This window comes from Centruroides sculpturatus, unplaced genomic scaffold (assembly GCF_000671375.1).
Source record: "Centruroides sculpturatus isolate CEXI.00-Female unplaced genomic scaffold, Cexi_2.0 scaffold1413, whole genome shotgun sequence".
Classification (NCBI taxonomy): Eukaryota; Metazoa; Arthropoda; class Arachnida; order Scorpiones; family Buthidae; genus Centruroides; species Centruroides sculpturatus.
The window spans coordinates 164,060-183,642 of record NW_019385550.1 but is presented as its reverse complement, the minus strand read 5'-3'; the positions used below and the strand labels follow the sequence as shown (position 1 = coordinate 183,642).

At 37.5% G+C, this 19,583-nt stretch overlaps 1 protein-coding gene across 2 annotated transcripts in view; it reads right to left on the bottom strand.

The window, feature by feature from the left end:
- Positions 1–19,583, bottom strand: part of LOC111640015 (intersectin-1-like) — a 60,394-nt gene that overhangs the window by 470 nt on the left and 40,341 nt on the right. Inside the window, exons 30-41 of one of the 2 annotated variants that reach the window (XM_023386020.1) lie at positions 13,646–13,767; positions 13,428–13,528; positions 13,289–13,361; positions 13,107–13,214; positions 2,891–2,989; positions 2,662–2,829; positions 2,521–2,592; positions 1,126–1,266; positions 942–1,060; positions 788–870; positions 620–703; positions 67–240 (exon numbers count right to left, since the gene is read on the bottom strand). In XM_023386020.1, coding sequence (XP_023241788.1) covers positions 67–240; positions 620–703; positions 788–870; positions 942–1,060; positions 1,126–1,266; positions 2,521–2,592; positions 2,662–2,829; positions 2,891–2,989; positions 13,107–13,214; positions 13,289–13,361; positions 13,428–13,528; positions 13,646–13,767 — 1,344 coding nt within the window. Of the gene's footprint in view, positions 1–66; positions 241–619; positions 704–787; positions 871–941; positions 1,061–1,125; positions 1,267–2,520; positions 2,593–2,661; positions 2,830–2,890; positions 2,990–12,889; positions 13,215–13,288; positions 13,362–13,427; positions 13,529–13,645; positions 13,768–19,583 lie in introns of those variants that run through there. The other variant, XM_023386019.1, reaches the window with a different exon arrangement.

The window sequence follows — 19,583 nt, the reverse complement described above, 5'->3', positions numbered from 1 at the left end:
TGAAGCAGATCATACATCTTTAGTCTCCACTCGAAACCCCGATGCTCAAAATCTCACCCAGCTTACCGTTCGGAGAGAAGAGGTCCCGGTCAAAGACTGAAATGCAGAGCACGTCCCGATCTAGGTCCTTCACCAGAAACTGCATGGATGCGTTCCAACGAGGATTCAGAGTATTTGGCACTACTTTAGTTTTGTGTTCTTGTGATCCCATGCTGACTTCGCAGTAAGGATCGCTCTGTCCTGAGAGGGGCACAAAACGTAAAGGTTAGTGCACATTATTTAATAAATTCCGCACTAAATAGAAGGCCTGTAAAATTACCTCTGTACTTATTATAAGTAAGCTCAAATCCCTCTATTACATTCACCCACAGTTTGCCAACAGATGGCCTAGAAACTGAGTTATAAAATTAGTAAAATCATGCAACATGCAGTTAGTAAATAAAAGGTGAGAAAACAGAAATTTCAAAATATTCCCAAATTAAGAAGAGAAAATCGAAGAAGCTGTAATGTTTGAGTAAAATTTGCATGCAACAATAAAAAATTAAAACGGCGCAAGTTCAAGCATACTTAAAAAAACATGGGATCGAAACAAAATTTGCCACTACTGCTCGTGACGTACCGTTGGAAGAACAAGCTTTTAAGTGGATGCCTTCCACCACGACGACGAGCAGACGTCCCATCCCGGTTATTTTTTTTGATTTCACTGAAAGGTTACAAATTTCCACACATTACAGTTCTCTGCAAACACGCAAAGCAAATCTGCAAACGTCCTCCTAAAGGTACTTACAGGAATGTTGACGTTTCAAGAATTTCCGTTCTGTATCGATGTAGTGTTTAGAAGCCGTTTCGATCTTTCTAACCCACGTGTTTCTTTTTCGAGAGGAAGATTTAAAAGTGAACATTTCAAACATAAACTCCGGACTAAAGCTAACGAAACATACCTTTCAGTCACGCTGACCGCTTTCAGACAGTAAGACCTTTCCACGTGATTGAACTGGAACACTGCCTCATCCACATTGTTGTCATTGCTCTTCATCATTATTTCATTGAGGAAAACGGGCTGCGGGCAGTAAATAATTAATAATCTAACTCTGAAAAGATTCTAATTGGATTAAATCTACAAACCTGTTTATACATCTTGTATTGGGAATTCATGGCCTTCTCCGAAGTGAAAACGTTGACTATCCTGCCGATGTCTTTGAGGGGTTGCGTCAACAGAAGGAAATCATTGAACAGAAATGCAACCAGTTCTTTATTACTTTTCACCTGAAAAAAAAAAAGTTTCTTTATTGTTTTAAAAGTAATCCATGCCCTTAGAAAAGTCCAAGGAACTCCTAGTATTACACACTAGAAGTAAAAGGACAGATAAATATACAAAGTGTGTCGATAAGTCACGAAAAGATCTATAATATATAATGTCTCGTAAAGCAAAGTGAATGCCACTTTCATTAATTCTAGTCATATATTAGTCATACAATAAGAATAAGAAGTACAAAACAGAAAAGGCTGTGCAATTCTTATTGAGCTTCATTATACAGTCGACCTCCCTATAACACTGTTGATTTTTCCGTTTTATATGAATTCCACATTGTACGAGTCACTTAGATTTTACAACTACGTGTGCTGGGCTGTGAACGGTTCACGTATTTGTAAATCTAAGTGACTCGTACAACGTGGAATTCATACAAAACGGAAAAATCAACTGTGTTATAGGGGAGTCGACTGTATAGAAATGGGTAGAATTAAACTTGCCCAGAAAGTAGTACTGATGATTGTTCATTTCGGAAACGAACAATAGAATCGCAAAGTTTTCTCGATTTCTGAAATATAGAATTCATTTACGGGGAAACTGTCGAGTGTTACGTTATAAGTAATGCAAAAATGTAAGTGTCTCAGTGGCAATTGCCCAGGCGAGATGTGTCAGGCTCTAAGTAAGAGTTTATAGCCACTGGAACGATCGTTAATACTTGTCAGTCAAATTTGAATTTATTGCCGTTGGTGCAACTTCGGGCACACCTAACGATCGGAGGAGTGTCAAACTCTGCTCCTTTAATCTATACCAAGAAATCTTACATATCTATAGGGGTTCGTAGTTGCCACAGTAGTAATTTGCTCACTATTCTTAGAACGTTCGGATATACGATGCTGGGGGAGGTGCAAAGAGCTCTGAAAACGTCGTCGTGATTTTTTTGAAGTGGATATAGGAATACATCTTTGTCTTTGTTTTCACTTTAGTGTAAAGAGGACACACTTTGCAATTGATTTATCTTCTTTGTATATATTTTAGTTCACATTTCAAACCGGGAATCATCACAAACACAACAAACACTTCAAGTGAAGAACATGCTAAAGAGATAAAATTGAACATGAGAAACAAAATATATTTGCAAACAGAATATCATGCTTTTGTATCTTCACGCCTTACAGCAATATTTTAGGAATCACAGCAACCTTCACTCTACTTTCACACATGCAGGATTCTAAATATTTAATGTAAGGATGAAAAATCTTCGTACGTACTTTTATTAATGTTCCGGAATGCAAAATCTTTCTGGGTCCCAGGCAATTTGTTAGCGAATTAAAGGTAATTTTCTGTAAAACAAAAAAATACAATTTAACGGACTTTCAGTAATTATTCTAAATTCAGAATATGCTCATCACCTCGATGAGTCCGTCGCAATTGACGTGACTCTGCACCCACTCCAGCCTGTCGGAATTCTCCTGCTCCCTGACGCCTTCATTCACCTGATTGCAAAGCTGTTCTGCCAGATGCAAGGCTTCTTCTAAATACGAAGAGTCAGGATGTTCTTTGGGAGTGTGTTCACGTATCTGCAAAATATATTTTAATCACATTTGTTGTGTGGGATCGTCGTCGTCCCACACAACTTACCTTTTTAATAAGTAGAGGATATTTGGTTATCCTTTGCATCGGTTTGAGCAGAAAGCTACTGAGTGGCATTCCCTTTGTACGCGGATCGAAACAACATCGCTGTCGAGATACCGATTATTAAAATATCAAATTACAGAAAAAAAACTTTTACCACATAAAAATATTCCTAAATAAACACAATTTCAGTAGAACCTCTCTTTGTGGCCACCCTAAATGGAATCAAGCTTCCTTGCTACAGTTTTCTGAGTTCACTCGGGCCAATTTCTTTAGTTAAAGAAAACCCACCTCTGCCTTAACGAAAGTACACAAGCAGAAGAGATCAAAATGAGCCAAAGAAATGATGTATTTGAAAGAAAAAGGTGGATTGTTGGCACAGTTTAAAACGAGAAGAACAGTTATGTTCAACGTCAAAGTGGCAATTGTGATGATTTGGGCATCATTCAGACAGAATGGGAAGTCTAATGTGGTATTCGTATGGGCCAGAATGAATGTAAATGACTGTCGAGAAATGCTGGAGAAACATCTCTTACCATTTGCAGAGAAAATAGGAGGCCCAAGATGAATCTACCAACAGGACAAGCCTCGATACACAATACTAAGTCCACTTATGAATGCTTTTTGAGTAATGGAGTGCCAGTTTTGGACTGGCTACCTTGTAGTCCCGATCTCGACCCCAATGAGAACCTGTGGGAGCTGTTTGCTAGAACCATGTATGCAGGAGACAAGCAATACTACACAGTATAGGAACTGAAGAATGCAATAGTAGCAAAATGGAAGGAAATTGAAGAAAACACTCGTAAACTTTAATGAAATTAATCCCTAATCATGTATTTAATTTAATTTTGGCTCAAGGATGTCACATTGGGCATTAAGAAATTTTGTATTTGTCTTTTGTTACTGTTTTTTCAAAGTGGATATTTATGGAACATTAAACAGTATATAATAGGTCCATCTAGTTAAATTATTAAAACAATAAACAAACAATTTAAAACGACACTATTTATCATTTTTTGGCACTTGGTTTTCATTTTTAGACTGGTGTATTAACACCTACCCTCAAATTGAAGGCGTGAAGGTTAATTATGAGGGGCTCAGAAGGAATTAAAATACTGTCCACATAAGACCACATGCTCTCAAATTTATGATATTGTGTAACTAATATATTTAAGACCTCGAAAATCACGTATTAACGTGAAGTTTTCAACATACAAGAGAAGAAAGTTTTGGGTGTAGCAATATAAGTGCCGTACTTAAACATTAGTTAATGCAGTAACACGTAACAGCTTGGCATCAAAAATGCCATTGCCCATAACAGCAGAAAAAGTGAGAAATAGTGATCCGTTCCCATGTCTGAAAACTGTACTTCAAATTGGCAACGATTGGTCTGAGTCACCGATACGTCACTCGTATCGGTGACGTAACAGCTAGTTCAATTATTAAGACTTTTTCCAATGCCCAGACAATTGTCTACTTACCAGAATGCATTATACTACGAACAGCTTGCAATCGCTGTAAATGTAGTCTGTATTTCAATATTCTGTGTTAAAGTATGAAAGTTTGAATTATAGCATATTACAAAGATGTACAGCACGGTATCATTTGAATATTTTATTTATTTAATAATCTGTATTCAGTAAGATACTCTAATTACGTCAATTTTTTTCATAACCCATTAACGCAACCAACTCACACACGTGACCAGAAAGGTACACTCCAAAGATGGCCACATAAGTAAGGTTTTACTGTAATTATTATTATAAATTTACATTGAACATCTTGCTGTTACTTAATTAAAGTTTAAAACTGGAACATAAGTACAGGCTTCCCCACTATAACACGGTAGATACATTCCGGTTTTTATGAATCCATTTTCTACGAGTCCAGCCAATCACAGCCCGGCACGTATGCAGTTTACGGACTACGGCTGTTTGAAAGGTTTCTTCCATAAAATTAATCGATTCTAGACTAATTCGACTCAACATTTCCAAAATACGTATAATTTTTTGGGAATAACCCATATAAACTATGCTATAAACAAAAAACTGTAAGATTACTTACCGAGCGTGCACCGTTCGACTACGCCATTGCTTAAGCTTGTTTTCGTCATGGAGCTTGCCATCGAATGGCGCTTTTGGAAACATCATTAATTTAAATATAATTTTTATGGACGTTAAATAATAAATGGTTTTTAGTAGATCTGCTGCTCGTTTAAACTCAACGGTTTGTGCAATATTTGCTATTGGTCTAGATTCGATCAATCCTGTCGCGACACGAGTCGGCGATGACGTTTTACCGAATTATAGGAGTTTTTTTAGCATGTTTGTACGAATACTGTCGCAATGTTTTCGCCGTGATATAGGAATCCGAACTATAGGAACCCGTGTTATAGGGGGATCGACTGTAATTCGTATCACCATAGAAAAACAGTTGATGTTCCATTGGGACTAGCATTTTATAGACTGCGTACATCATTGGTACAGAGTGGTCTATTAAACTTTTTCTGGTGTGGTATTGCCTAGAACCAAATAATAAAATGAAACCTTGGCTGCCTCTTTGAATTCCGGAACGTTGTCAGTTTTCTGTTGTATGAGAATTGCGGCATTCAGTTGGCAACTGCAGTACCTTATGTAGGGCGTGAAGTGGGGCAACTACAAAACGAGAATCGACTTCTAAATTTGGAAAACTGAAATTAATTTACGCGTATGTCAAAAAGTCAACTTACGTTTTCGCATAAAATGTCTCCAATTATCTGTATAATATTATTATTGCTCATTTTCTTTCTCACTCGAAGAGCTCTGCAAGTTAAGAAAACATTCAGAAAGCGTGCCATTTTTCCCACGATTTAACTTTGATCCACTTACTTGAGAAGTTTGGTGTTGCAGATGATTAACTCGCTCCAATTGACGAAAATAATCTGCAATTCCTTTTTGGACAGCACCTCTTGCAAGGGTTTGTGAAAGGTCTGCAAAATGGAAAATGTGAGCCTAGTCTCGAGTCGAGCGAGCCACGATGTCCAGGGCGCCGTTACTCGAGATTAGACGCTCAATCCTACGATTTAAAATATATAAATTTCACTTACGTCCAAGACAATGGCCATGTCCGCCATGTAATCCTCTTCGGTGTTGATCAGTTCGTGGATGTAACTTTGACGTTTCTTATCTTCGGGATTCAGTGCTTGAAATGCTTGAGATTCCACAGCCCCTAAAGTAAAAGATTAGGTATTAATTATGCTCTTTCTATCTGGAATTTCAACAACAAAAAGAATCTTAAAAATTGCATCCATATTCATAGAGATTGTTATTTACATTTCGTCTTTCTATACATGACCATATTTACAGGATTTCCTTTGGCATTATTATATAATTACTTTACAGGATAGGATGCCCACCAGTGGTAGAGTGGATAAAACCACCAAACACTAGTCATGGGTTCACACCTTGACCACGTGGAATTTTCCAACTTTTCTTCGTATTAATTACTACTAAATAGGGGCCAGTTTCCCATAAAAAGTCCTTTCTGGAGAAGTCCCCATAGGCAGACCATCCACATGTTGCATTAATGCAAACAAGTAAACTAAACTTTATAGAACACAAATGTTAACAATACACTTCATTATTATGTATGAACTAAAGTATAAATTTCTGGAAATGTTCGTTCAACAAGACAAGCATCAAAGTAATGTTTTAACTATAAAGAACAAAACCAGACTCATTCAATGCCCATTGTAGTCACATAAATTTCAAATTAATTTATCTGATAAACAGCTTTCCAACTATCATTCTTCTTTATTTGTTTTGTTAAGTTATGACAATGTAACACTTGGGCGATCTGCCAGGAGGGATGCCTTCCGGGAGGTCTTTTTTAAGGGTAACTGGCATAAGAGTATTCAGGCATTACAGATGTGGAGAAATCCCGGAAAAGGGTTTTCTCCACGTGGCCTGACGAGGTGCGAACCACAACCGAACTCCCAGTGTTCAGGGAACGGAACCGATTGGCCAATGGTGAGACCATTCTTCTTAGACTATTATTTAACTAGTATAAAATATTTTATATATACATTCGTTGACAAAAAAGTTATACACTTGTTAGAACTGTAAAATTTAGCATACGGGTATACCAAGTAATGTTGTCAGAGTGCTTTAAAATTCTACCCTGGTATCTAGACAAATGCTCTTGGAGACTCCCCGTGTTCAGAATTTTCAATGCATCCATTATTTGCGGTTCTTCAAACGCCGGGTGTGCCCATATAACGTCACCAGAAACATTCACATTTTTTCAAAGGAGAGAAGGCCTAACCTTAATATCCCATTTGCACTGAGCATTTCAATCTAGAATGTGATCAAGGTCAGTGACTATGCCATGGTGCAACCTCTCTCAACTGAAACAAGGTTCAATCATGATCGACCCAAGAGAGTTCTTGAAACTAGATCCAGTCATAAGAGAGATCCCACAATCTCAGGCATGCGAGAAAATACAAAATGGCTGCGGAACATGTGTCGGGCTATCAACAAAGAAATAAAAAATAGATAAATCAAGATCAAAGTGAGTCGTGGATTGTGTACAAACGTAGTATAAGGAAGAACCTTTGAAAAGGAAGAATGAAGAGTTTAGCTGAAGTGAGAAGAGTGAAGGAAAGAAAAGAATGATAGGAAAGTGTGAAAATATGAGATCCAGAACAGCTACCAGGTCCCATATTAAGACAACCAGAGTCACAATAGAATTACAATAAAATACAATACACTTGAGAACAGTAAACAAGCCTCAGCACTTTGAGGGGGAAAATCTTAAAACAGCCTTTGGCTTTGAGATTCTCCTCAAAGCCGCATATTTATAGCCCCTCCTACTTGGTGGGGAGGATGGAAAAACAAAGAGAATGCCCCCTTGGCTCCAGGGAGGTAACAATTAGGAACTGACACCTATGTATAGTGCACCAGATGGCTGGAAACTGAGCAATGGATACAATGCTCATTCCAGACACAGAGGATGCAAGTGACAATATATTTTCCCACTTACCCGATGGGGAGAATGGGATACCAGAATAACAATAAAAGTACAATACATACAATGAGGAAACAGAAAACACGCACTTTGAGGAGAGGGAAAACCCTAGGACAGCCGTTGGTTTTGAGTTTTTCCCAATGAAATTATGGGAGTAGAGCCCCAACCTGGTGGGAGGATGGGGTAACAAAGAAAATGCCCCCTTGGCTCCAGAGGGTAACAATGTAGAGCCCACGCAAAAACATAACACCAGATTGTTGAAAACAGAACAAGCCATACAATGCTTCCTTCAGACTTCGGAGGGCACAGGTGACATCACAAAACAGTGAGGCACAAAGAACAGGAATTTACAATTTATAGAGATGGAGGTGTGCACACTGACTAACACTACGATTTGCAGGTATTACAAAACTGCAAATAACAAAAGGTGACCGAGTAGCCTTATGCCAAAGCACAACTGAGAGTCCATAAGAGAATACCTGCTTCACATTTATAGTACTTTGAAGAGGATACAGTTTGTGCTGTTCTAATGTTGTGAGTGATGTCCTCCACGACTGGCAGCTAGGACCTGATTCGTAACAATGTACGTACCGTTCATGAAGTTGACCAATGCTTCGTAGTTGTTCCTGTTGCTAACTAAGTCAAAAAATTTACATGGCCAGACCCATTCAGCATGGTTAAGAAAAAGTGGTCATTTTGCCAAATTGGGCTGTTCTGACCCGACCATAAAAAGGTGTCGGGACACTGTATACACGAGAGCACACACATGTAGTGAAATGGCTCCAGACCACCAGGAGAAAGAATCATCTGAACATGAGACAAGTATCAACAGTCAAAATGGCATCCTGTTTCCTTATCATTGGCAGGTGACTATCAGAAGTTTGATTTATCTGAAGCAACGCAACACGTGGGCCATCTGCCGAGTGGGGATGACTTTCTATGGGAAATTAGCCCTATTTAGGAGTTAACATGAAGAAATCCCGAATTTCACCTGGTTGATTTGTCAGTGAGACTCAAACCCATACCCAGTGTTTGATGGTTTTATTCACTCTGATAGTTGTGGCCCACCAGTGGCCAAAATAAATTTGCATACACTGCTGTTAAAATCTCATAATGACGATGGATGGCCTGATTTTGAACAAAAACATCTATTTTGTTTGCTAATTCAGGAAGTCAAATATTTATTAATGGTTTTATTTATATACAGTGTGCACCAAGTTTTATAATCTTTATCATTAATTATTGATATTAATATAAAAAATAACTGGCTAGCTTTGGCCATCTGGTTATTTGCTCCCCCCAAAGCATCATCTCACTACTCTACGGGACTCAGATTAGAGTTCTCAAAATTTCATGGGTGATTTTGACGATTTCATCCCGTCTCTCACCACCCAACTCAAATCCATTGCAAACCTGGCTGAATCCCAATATTGGACACGAATAAAAATTTTCTTAGTGCACACCGGACAGAGAAGTAAGGGGAAAAAATCAATAGCAACAATATAAACAAATGACGTGTGTTATCATTCAAATTTCTATATTTATGCCTATTTTATTTTGTTATTGTCAATGGCATTTGGAATCAAACATAATAAAGCCACACCTCCCTTAACGACTGAATTCTGTTCCTGCAAATTTGTCATTAAACATGGTTTGGTCTGGTTTGTTTGTTTATGGCAATGTGACACATGGGCATCTGCCAAGTGGATGCCTCCCAGGAAGACTTTTGATGGGAAACTACCCTCCTCCATTTAGGTGTTACTAATGTAGAAAAATCCTGAAAAACACCACATGGGTGACCTGTTGGCTAGGCGCAAACCCACAATCAACCAGTGTTCAGTGGTTTTATCCACTTGGTGATCATTCAAACATATTTCAGCATTTCCAATGTCCAGCATATCATCTTCTATATTTTTATAAATTATAAAAGAAACCTTTTAGCACTTTATAATGTGAACTAAACAAGAAAGCTATATTTAATACCCAATCACTGACTTGTCAGAGTGTCTTTTTTGCACAAACTGTCCTTAATTATTAATCAATACACAGAAAATATATATTTTTGTGCTCGTTGAAATTATTACAAAAGTCGAGTCTAAAGTATTATCAAGTTTAAATTCTATTGTAATTTTTTTTGAATTTACAATTGTTTCACTTAAATGAAAATTTTGGGATTTGAATTAACAGTGTCGGCCACCAAGAAAGCTTTTAATACTGGGCTTGGCTGTTGGAATTTCAAACTCAGGTCTAAGGTTCCAAGTGTCAGAATATAATGAGCCTTTATAATGTTGTCTGTCTGACTACCGTGCCACTATCTGGAGTCCTTGTTGGGGTTTCGATCATCTCCCCAAACTGAAACCTATCCCTTTTCAGACAGACAGCAACAAAGCTGCATACATATACGCATCAAAATAGATAGAAAACTATCAGGTCAGTCCATAAGTTCGTGCGTATTTTATGATCTTGAGAAAAATCTTGTTTTGCTGTTAAAAATGCCAGTCTAATGTGATACTTTTTATATTAAAATGTTAAAGTGTTAAATTGGATCTCATTCATATAATACTGTTCAGAATTGGGAACATTTCAGTTGTTTAGTTTTGTTAAAATGGAAGTAACAGATGAATATAAGAGACATGTTTTATACTTTTTATTTTTAAGTGATGAGAATGCTACAAATGCAGCCAAAAAATTAAATACTGTTCATAATCAAACTGTAATTAGTGTAAGGACTGCGCAGAAGTGGTTTGAAAGATTTAGAAATAATGATTTTAGTGTGGANCTGTCGAGATACCGATTATTAAAATATCAAATTACAGAAAAAAAACTTTTACCACATAAAAATATTCCTAAATAAACACAATTTCAGTAGAACCTCTCTTTGTGGCCACCCTAAATGGAATCAAGCTTCCTTGCTACAGTTTTCTGAGTTCACTCGGGCCAATTTCTTTAGTTAAAGAAAACCCACCTCTGCCTTAACGAAAGTACACAAGCAGAAGAGATCAAAATGAGCCAAAGAAATGATGTATTTGAAAGAAAAAGGTGGATTGTTGGCACAGTTTAAAACGAGAAGAACAGTTATGTTCAACGTCAAAGTGGCAATTGTGATGATTTGGGCATCATTCAGACAGAATGGGAAGTCTAATGTGGTATTCGTATGGGCCAGAATGAATGTAAATGACTGTCGAGAAATGCTGGAGAAACATCTCTTACCATTTGCAGAGAAAATAGGAGGCCCAAGATGAATCTACCAACAGGACAAGCCTCGATACACAATACTAAGTCCACTTATGAATGCTTTTTGAGTAATGGAGTGCCAGTTTTGGACTGGCTACCTTGTAGTCCCGATCTCGACCCCAATGAGAACCTGTGGGAGCTGTTTGCTAGAACCATGTATGCAGGAGACAAGCAATACTACACAGTATAGGAACTGAAGAATGCAATAGTAGCAAAATGGAAGGAAATTGAAGAAAACACTCGTAAACTTTAATGAAATTAATCCCTAATCATGTATTTAATTTAATTTTGGCTCAAGGATGTCACATTGGGCATTAAGAAATTTTGTATTTGTCTTTTGTTACTGTTTTTTCAAAGTGGATATTTATGGAACATTAAACAGTATATAATAGGTCCATCTAGTTAAATTATTAAAACAATAAACAAACAATTTAAAACGACACTATTTATCATTTTTTGGCACTTGGTTTTCATTTTTAGACTGGTGTATTAACACCTACCCTCAAATTGAAGGCGTGAAGGTTAATTATGAGGGGCTCAGAAGGAATTAAAATACTGTCCACATAAGACCACATGCTCTCAAATTTATGATATTGTGTAACTAATATATTTAAGACCTCGAAAATCACGTATTAACGTGAAGTTTTCAACATACAACAAGAAAGTTTTGGGTGTAGCAATTTAAGTGCCGTACTTAAACATTAGTTAATGCAGTAACACGTAACAGCTTGGCATCAAAAATGCCATTGCCCATAACAGCAGAAAAAGTGAGAAATAGTGATCCGTTCCCATGACTGAAAAATGTACTTCAAATTGGCAACGATTGGTCTGAGTCACCGATACGTCACTCGTATCGGTGACGTAAAAGCTAGTTCAATTATTAAGACTTTTTCCAATGCCCAGACAATTGTCTACTTACCAGAATGCATTATACTACGAACAGCTTGCAATCGCTATAAATGTAGTCTGTATTTCAATATTCTGTGTTAAAGTATGAAAGTTTGAATTATAGCGTATTACAAAGATGTACAGCACGGTATCATTTGAATATTTTATTTATTTAATAATCTGTATTCAGTAAGATACTCTAATTACGTCAATTTTTTTCATAACCCATTAACGCAACCAACTCACACACGTGACCAGAAAGGTACACTCCAAAGATGGCCACATAAGTAAGGTTTTACTGTAATTATTATTATAAATTTACATTGAACATCTTGCTGTTACTTAATTAAAGTTTAAAACTGGAACATAAGTACAGGCTTCCCCACTATAACACGGTAGATACATTCCGGTTTTTATGAATCCATTTTCTACGAGTCCAGCCAATCACAGCCCGGCACGTATGCAGTTTACGGACTACGGCTGTTTGAAAGGTTTCTTCCATAAAATTAATCGATTCTAGACTAATTCGACTCAACATTTCCAAAATACGTATAATTTTTTGGGAATAACCCATATAAACTATGCTATAAACAAAAAACTGTAAGATTACTTACCGAGCGTGCACCGTTCGACTACGCCATTGCTTAAGCTTGTTTTCGTCATGGAGCTTGCCATCGAATGGCGCTTTTGGAAACATCATTAATTTAAATATAATTTTTATGGACGTTAAATAATAAATGGTTTTTAGTAGATCTGCTGCTCGTTTAAACTCAACGGTTTGTGCAATATTTGCTATTGGTCTAGATTCGATCAATCCTGTCGCGACACGAGTCGGCGATGACGTTTTACCGAATTATAGGAGTTTTTTTAGCATGTTTGTACGAATACTGTCGCAATGTTTTCGCCGTGATATAGGAATCCGAACTATAGGAACCCGTGTTATAGGGGGATCGACTGTAATTCGTATCACCATAGAAAAACAGTTGATGTTCCATTGGGACTAGCATTTTATAGACTGCGTACATCATTGGTACAGAGTGGTCTATTAAACTTTTTCTGGTGTGGTATTGCCTAGAACCAAATAATAAAATGAAACCTTGGCTGCCTCTTTGAATTCCGGAACGTTGTCAGTTTTCTGTTGTATGAGAATTGCGGCATTCAGTTGGCAACTGCAGTACCTTATGTAGGGCGTGAAGTGGGGCAACTACAAAACGAGAATCGACTTCTAAATTTGGAAAACTGAAATTAATTTACGCGTATGTCAAAAAGTCAACTTACGTTTTCGCATAAAATGTCTCCAATTATCTGTATAATATTATTATTGCTCATTTTCTTTCTCACTCGAAGAGCTCTGCAAGTTAAGAAAACATTCAGAAAGCGTGCCATTTTTCCCACGAATTAACTTTGATCCACTTACTTGAGAAGTTTGGTGTTGCAGATGATTAACTCGCTCCAATTGACGAAAATAATCTGCAATTCCTTTTTGGACAGCACCTCTTGCAAGGGTTTGTGAAAGGTCTGCAAAATGGAAAATGTGAGCCTAGTCTCGAGTCGAGCGAGCCACGATGTCCAGGGCGCCGTTACTCGAGATTAGACGCTCAATCCTACGATTTAAAATATATAAATTTCACTTACGTCCAAGACAATGGCCATGTCTGCCATGTAATCCTCTTCGGTGTTGATCAGTTCGTGGATGTAACTTTGACGTTTCTTATCTTCGGGATTCAGTGCTTGAAATGCTTGAGATTCCACAGCCCCTAAAGTAAAAGATTAGGTATTAATTATGCTCTTTCTATCTGGAATTTCAACAACAAAAAGAATCTTAAAAATTGCATCCATATTCATAGAGATTGTTATTTACATTTCGTCTTTCTATACATGACCATATTTACAGGATTTCCTTTGGCATTATTATATAATTACTTTACAGGATAGGATGCCCACCAGTGGTAGAGTGGATAAAACCACCAAACACTAGTCATGGGTTCACACCTTGACCACGTGGAATTTTCCAACTTTTCTTCGTATTAATTACTACTAAATAGGGGCCAGTTTCCCATAAAAAGTCCTTTCTGGAGAAGTCCCCATAGGCAGACCATCCACATGTTGCATTAATGCAAACAAGTAAACTAAACTTTATAGAACACAAATGTTAACAATACACTTCATTATTATGTATGAACTAAAGTATAAATTTCTGGAAATGTTCGTTCAACAAGACAAGCATCAAAGTAATGTTTTAACTATAAAGAACAAAACCAGACTCATTCAATGCCCATTGTAGTCACATAAATTTCAAATTAATTTATCTGATAAACAGCTTTCCAACTATCATTCTTCTTTATTTGTTTTGTTAAGTTATGACAATGTAACACTTGGGCGATCTGCCAGGAGGGATGCCTTCCGGGAGGTCTTTTTTAAGGGTAACTGGCATAAGAGTATTCAGGCATTACAGATGTGGAGAAATCCCGGAAAAGGGTTTTCTCCACGTGGCCTGACGAGGTGCGAACCACAACCGAACTCCCAGTGTTCAGGGAACGGAACCGATTGGCCAATGGTGAGACCATTCTTCTTAGACTATTATTTAACTAGTATAAAATATTTTATATATACATTCGTTGACAAAAAAGTTATACACTTGTTAGAACTGTAAAATTTAGCATACGGGTATACCAAGTAATGTTGTCAGAGTGCTTTAAAATTCTACCCTGGTATCTAGACAAATGCTCTTGGAGACTCCCCGTGTTCAGAATTTTCAATGCATCCATTATTTGCGGTTCTTCAAACGCCGGGTGTGCCCATATAACGTCACCAGAAACATTCACATTTTTTCAAAGGAGAGAAGGCCTAACCTTAATATCCCATTTGCACTGAGCATTTCAATCTAGAATGTGATCAAGGTCAGTGACTATGCCATGGTGCAACCTCTCTCAACTGAAACAAGGTTCAATCATGATCGACCCAAGAGAGTTCTTGAAACTAGATCCAGTCATAAGAGAGATCCCACAATCTCAGGCATGCGAGAAAATACAAAATGGCTGCGGAACATGTGTCGGGCTATCAACAAAGAAATAAAAAATAGATAAATCAAGATCAAAGTGAGTCGTGGATTGTGTACAAACGTAGTATAAGGAAGAACCTTTGAAAAGGAAGAATGAAGAGTTTAGCTGAAGTGAGAAGAGTGAAGGAAAGAAAAGAATGATAGGAAAGTGTGAAAATATGAGATCCAGAACAGCTACCAGGTCCCATATTAAGACAACCAGAGTCACAATAGAATTACAATAAAATACAATACACTTGAGAACAGTAAACAAGCCTCAGCACTTTGAGGGGGAAAATCTTAAAACAGCCTTTGGCTTTGAGATTCTCCTCAAAGCCGCATATTTATAGCCCCTCCTACTTGGTGGGGAGGATGGAAAAACAAAGAGAATGCCCCCTTGGCTCCAGGGAGGTAACAATTAGGAACTGACACCTATGTATAGTGCACCAGATGGCTGGAAACTGAGCAATGGATACAATGCTCATTCCAGACACAGAGGATGCAAGTGACAATATATTTTCCCACTTACCCGATGGGGAGAATGGGATACCAGAATAACAATAAAAGTACAATACATACAATGAGGAAACAGAAAACACGCACTTTGAGGAGAGGGAAAACCCTAGGACAGCCGTTGGTTTTGAGTTTTTCCCAATGAAATTATGGGAGTAGAGCCCCAACCTGGTGGGAGGATGGGGTAACAAAGAAAATGCCCCCTTGGCTCCAGAGGGTAACAATGTAGAGCCCACGCAAAAACATAACACCAGATTGTTGAAAACAGAACAAGCCATACAATGCTTCCTTCAGACTTCGGAGGGCACAGGTGACATCACAAAACAGTGAGGCACAAAGAACAGGAATTTACAATTTATAGAGATGGAGGTGTGCACACTGACTAACACTACGATTTGCAGGTATTACAAAACTGCGAATAACAAAAGGTGACCGAGTAGCCTTATGCCAAAGCACAACTGAGAGTCCATAAGAGAATACCTGCTTCACATTTATAGTACTTTGAAGAGGATACAGTTTGTGCTGTTCTAATGTTGTGAGTGATGTCCTCCACGACTGGCAGCTAGGACCTGATTCGTAACAATGTACGTACCGTTCATGAAGTTGACCAATGCTTCGTAGTTGTTCCTGTTGCTAACTAAGTCAAAAAATTTACATGGCCAGACCCATTCAGCATGGTTAAGAAAAAGTGGTCATTTTGCCAAATTGGGCTGTTCTGACCCGACCATAAAAAGGTGTCGGGACACTGTATACACGAGAGCACACACATGTAGTGAAATGGCTCCAGACCACCAGGAGAAAGAATCATCTGAACATGAGACAAGTATCAACAGTCAAAATGGCATCCTGTTTCCTTATCATTGGCAGGTGACTATCAGAAGTTTGATTTATCTGAAGCAACGCAACACGTGGGCCATCTGCCGAGTGGGGATGACTTTCTATGGGAAATTAGCCCTATTTAGGAGTTAACATGAAGAAATCCCGAATTTCACCTGGTTGATTTGTCAGTGAGACTCAAACCCATACCCAGTGTTTGATGGTTTTATTCACTCTGATAGTTGTGGCCCACCAGTGGCCAAAATAAATTTGCATACACTGCTGTTAAAATCTCATGACGACGATGGATGGCCTGATTTTGAACAAAAACATCTATTTTGTTTGCTAATTCAGGAAGTCAAATATTTATTAATGGTTTTATTTATATACAGTGTGCACCAAGTTTTATAATCTTTATCATTAATTATTGATATTAATATAAAAAATAACTGGCTAGCTTTGGCCATCTGGTTATTTGCTCCCCCCAAAGCATCATCTCACTATTCTACGGGACTCAGATTAGAGTTCTCAAAATTTCATGGGTGATTTTGACGATTTCATCCCGTCTCTCACCACCCAACTCAAATCCATTGCAAACCTGGCTGAATCCCAATATTGGACACGAATAAAAATTTTCTTAGTGCACACCGGACAGAGAAGTAAGGGGAAAAAATCAATAGCAACAATATAAACAAATGACGTGTGTTATCATTCAAATTTCTATATTTATGCCTATTTTATTTTGTTATTGTCAATGGCATTTGGAATCAAACATAATAAAGCCACACCTCCCTTAACGACTGAATTCTGTTCCTGCAAATTTGTCATTAAACATGGTTTGGTCTGGTTTGTTTGTTTATGGCAATGTGACACATGGGCATCTGCCAAGTGGATGCCTCCCAGGAAGACTTTTGATGGGAAACTACCCTCCTCCATTTAGGTGTTACTAATGTAGAAAAATCCTGAAAAACACCACATGGGTGACCTGTTGGCTAGGCGCAAACCCACAATCAACCAGTGTTCAGTGGTTTTATCCACTTGGTGATCATTCAAACATATTTCAGCATTTCCAATGTCCAGCATATCATCTTCTATATTTTTATAAATTATAAAAGAAACCTTTTAGCACTTTATAATGTGAACTAAACAAGAAAGCTATATTTAATACCCAATCACTGACTTGTCAGAGTGTCTTTTTTGCACAAACTGTCCTTAATTATTAATCAATACACAGAAAAAATATATTTTTGTGCTCGTTGAAATTATTACAAAAATCGAGTCTAAAGTATTATCAAGTTTAAATTCCATTGTAATTTTTATGGAATTTACAATTGTTTCACTTAAATGAAAATTTTGGGATTTGAATTAACAGTGTCAGCCACCAAGAAAGCTTTTAATACTGGGATTGGCTGTTGGAATTTCAAACTCAGGTCTAAGGTTCCAAGTGTCAATATAATGAGCCTTTATAATGTTGTCTGTCTGACTACCGTGCCACTATCTGGAGTCCTTGTTGGGGTTTCGATCATCTCCCCAAACTGAAACCTATCCCTTTTCAGACAGACAGCAACAAAGCTGCATACATATACGCATCAAAATAGATAGAAAACTATCAGGTCAGTCCATAAGTTCGTGCGTATTTTATGATCTTGAGAAAAATCTTGTTTTGCTGTTAAAAATGCCAGTCTAATGTGATACTTTTTATATTAAAATGTTAAAGTGTTAAATTGGATCTCATTCATATAATACTGTTCAGAATTGGGAACATTTCAGTTGTTTAGTTTTGTTAAAATGGAAGTAACAGATGAATATAAGAGACATGTTTTATACTTTTTATTTTTAAGTGATGAGAATGCTACAAATGCAGCCAAAAAATTAAATACTGTTCATAATCAAACTGTAATTAGTGTAAGGACTGCGCAGAAGTGGTTTGAAAGATTTAGAAATAATGATTTTAGTGTGGAGGATAAGGCTCGTACTGGAAGACCCGTTGACTTTGATGATGATGCTCTCTCTGCACTAGTTGAAGCAGAACCATCTTTAACAGTTGATGAAATTGCGGAACGTTTAAATTCATCCCATGGAACTGTTCATAGACATCTACAACAAATCGGAAAAGTTTCAAAGCTAGGAAAATGGATACCACATGAACTGTCAATAGCTAACTGACAACAACGTCAACTGCTCAACTCAAAAGCTTCAACTGGGAAATTTTACCTCATCCACCATATTTGCCAGATATTGCTCCCAGTGATTATCATCTTTTTCAGAGTTTGCAGAATTTTTAAAAGGAAAAACTTTTGAGGATGAGAACAATATAAAAAAGGCTATTTCTGAATATTTTGATTCAAAACCGAAATCATTTTACAAAGACGGGATTAAAAAGCTACCATCAAGATGGCAAGAAATTGTACAAAATAATGGTGAATACATTATAGATTGAAATAAAATTTAGTTAAAATTTTTTGTTGCTTTTTTTGTAGATAAAAATGCGCACGAACTTATGGACTGACCTGATAGTATGGCCAAAGCATGGCAGTAGCTTATAGTGGGCCACAAAGTGTTGGCAATCAAGAGAGCAGCTTCTATAGCTGCTACAAAGTTTTCCAGAGAAGTCTTGTCTTTCCTGAAAAATTTAAGGATAAATGTAGTCAATTGAGCTTGTCTCAAGCAAACTAGCAGACCTGCTAATAAAGAGTAACACACCATCAGTGCCCTCTGGACAGCTCCTATTTACTCCCCTTATGAAAATAAAAAGAAGCCATCGGGTAATGAGAGAAGGCGTTGCAGTTCCTTGGTACAATGTAAACAAACAAGAGCAACAGCCCACAAGAAATGAAATGCCAGCTACAAAGGAGGAGAGGCATGGTTGTTATAGAAAGGCCAGAGGTTTTGATGATATACTTTCTAATTCTGGTCTTGAAGAGGTAGATTACAAGAAGGAAGACAAGAAGGAAGTAGTGTAAGAAAGTAGTTTGACTATCATCATAAGCAAGCATTGCATAGACAGCAGAGAGAGCAGCACAATAAGATGCTGTGCTCTTGGGAAAGTGGTGATCCCCAGTGCTCTCCCATCACTAAGATGCAAGTGGGATGCAGCCGGCCAGGAACAAAAACAAATGAATTGAAGGAGCAATGCCTCTGGTTGCCCTTAAAATAGATATGCCCTGCATTGACCCAGAACAAGAGGAGCAGTTGGACAAAAGG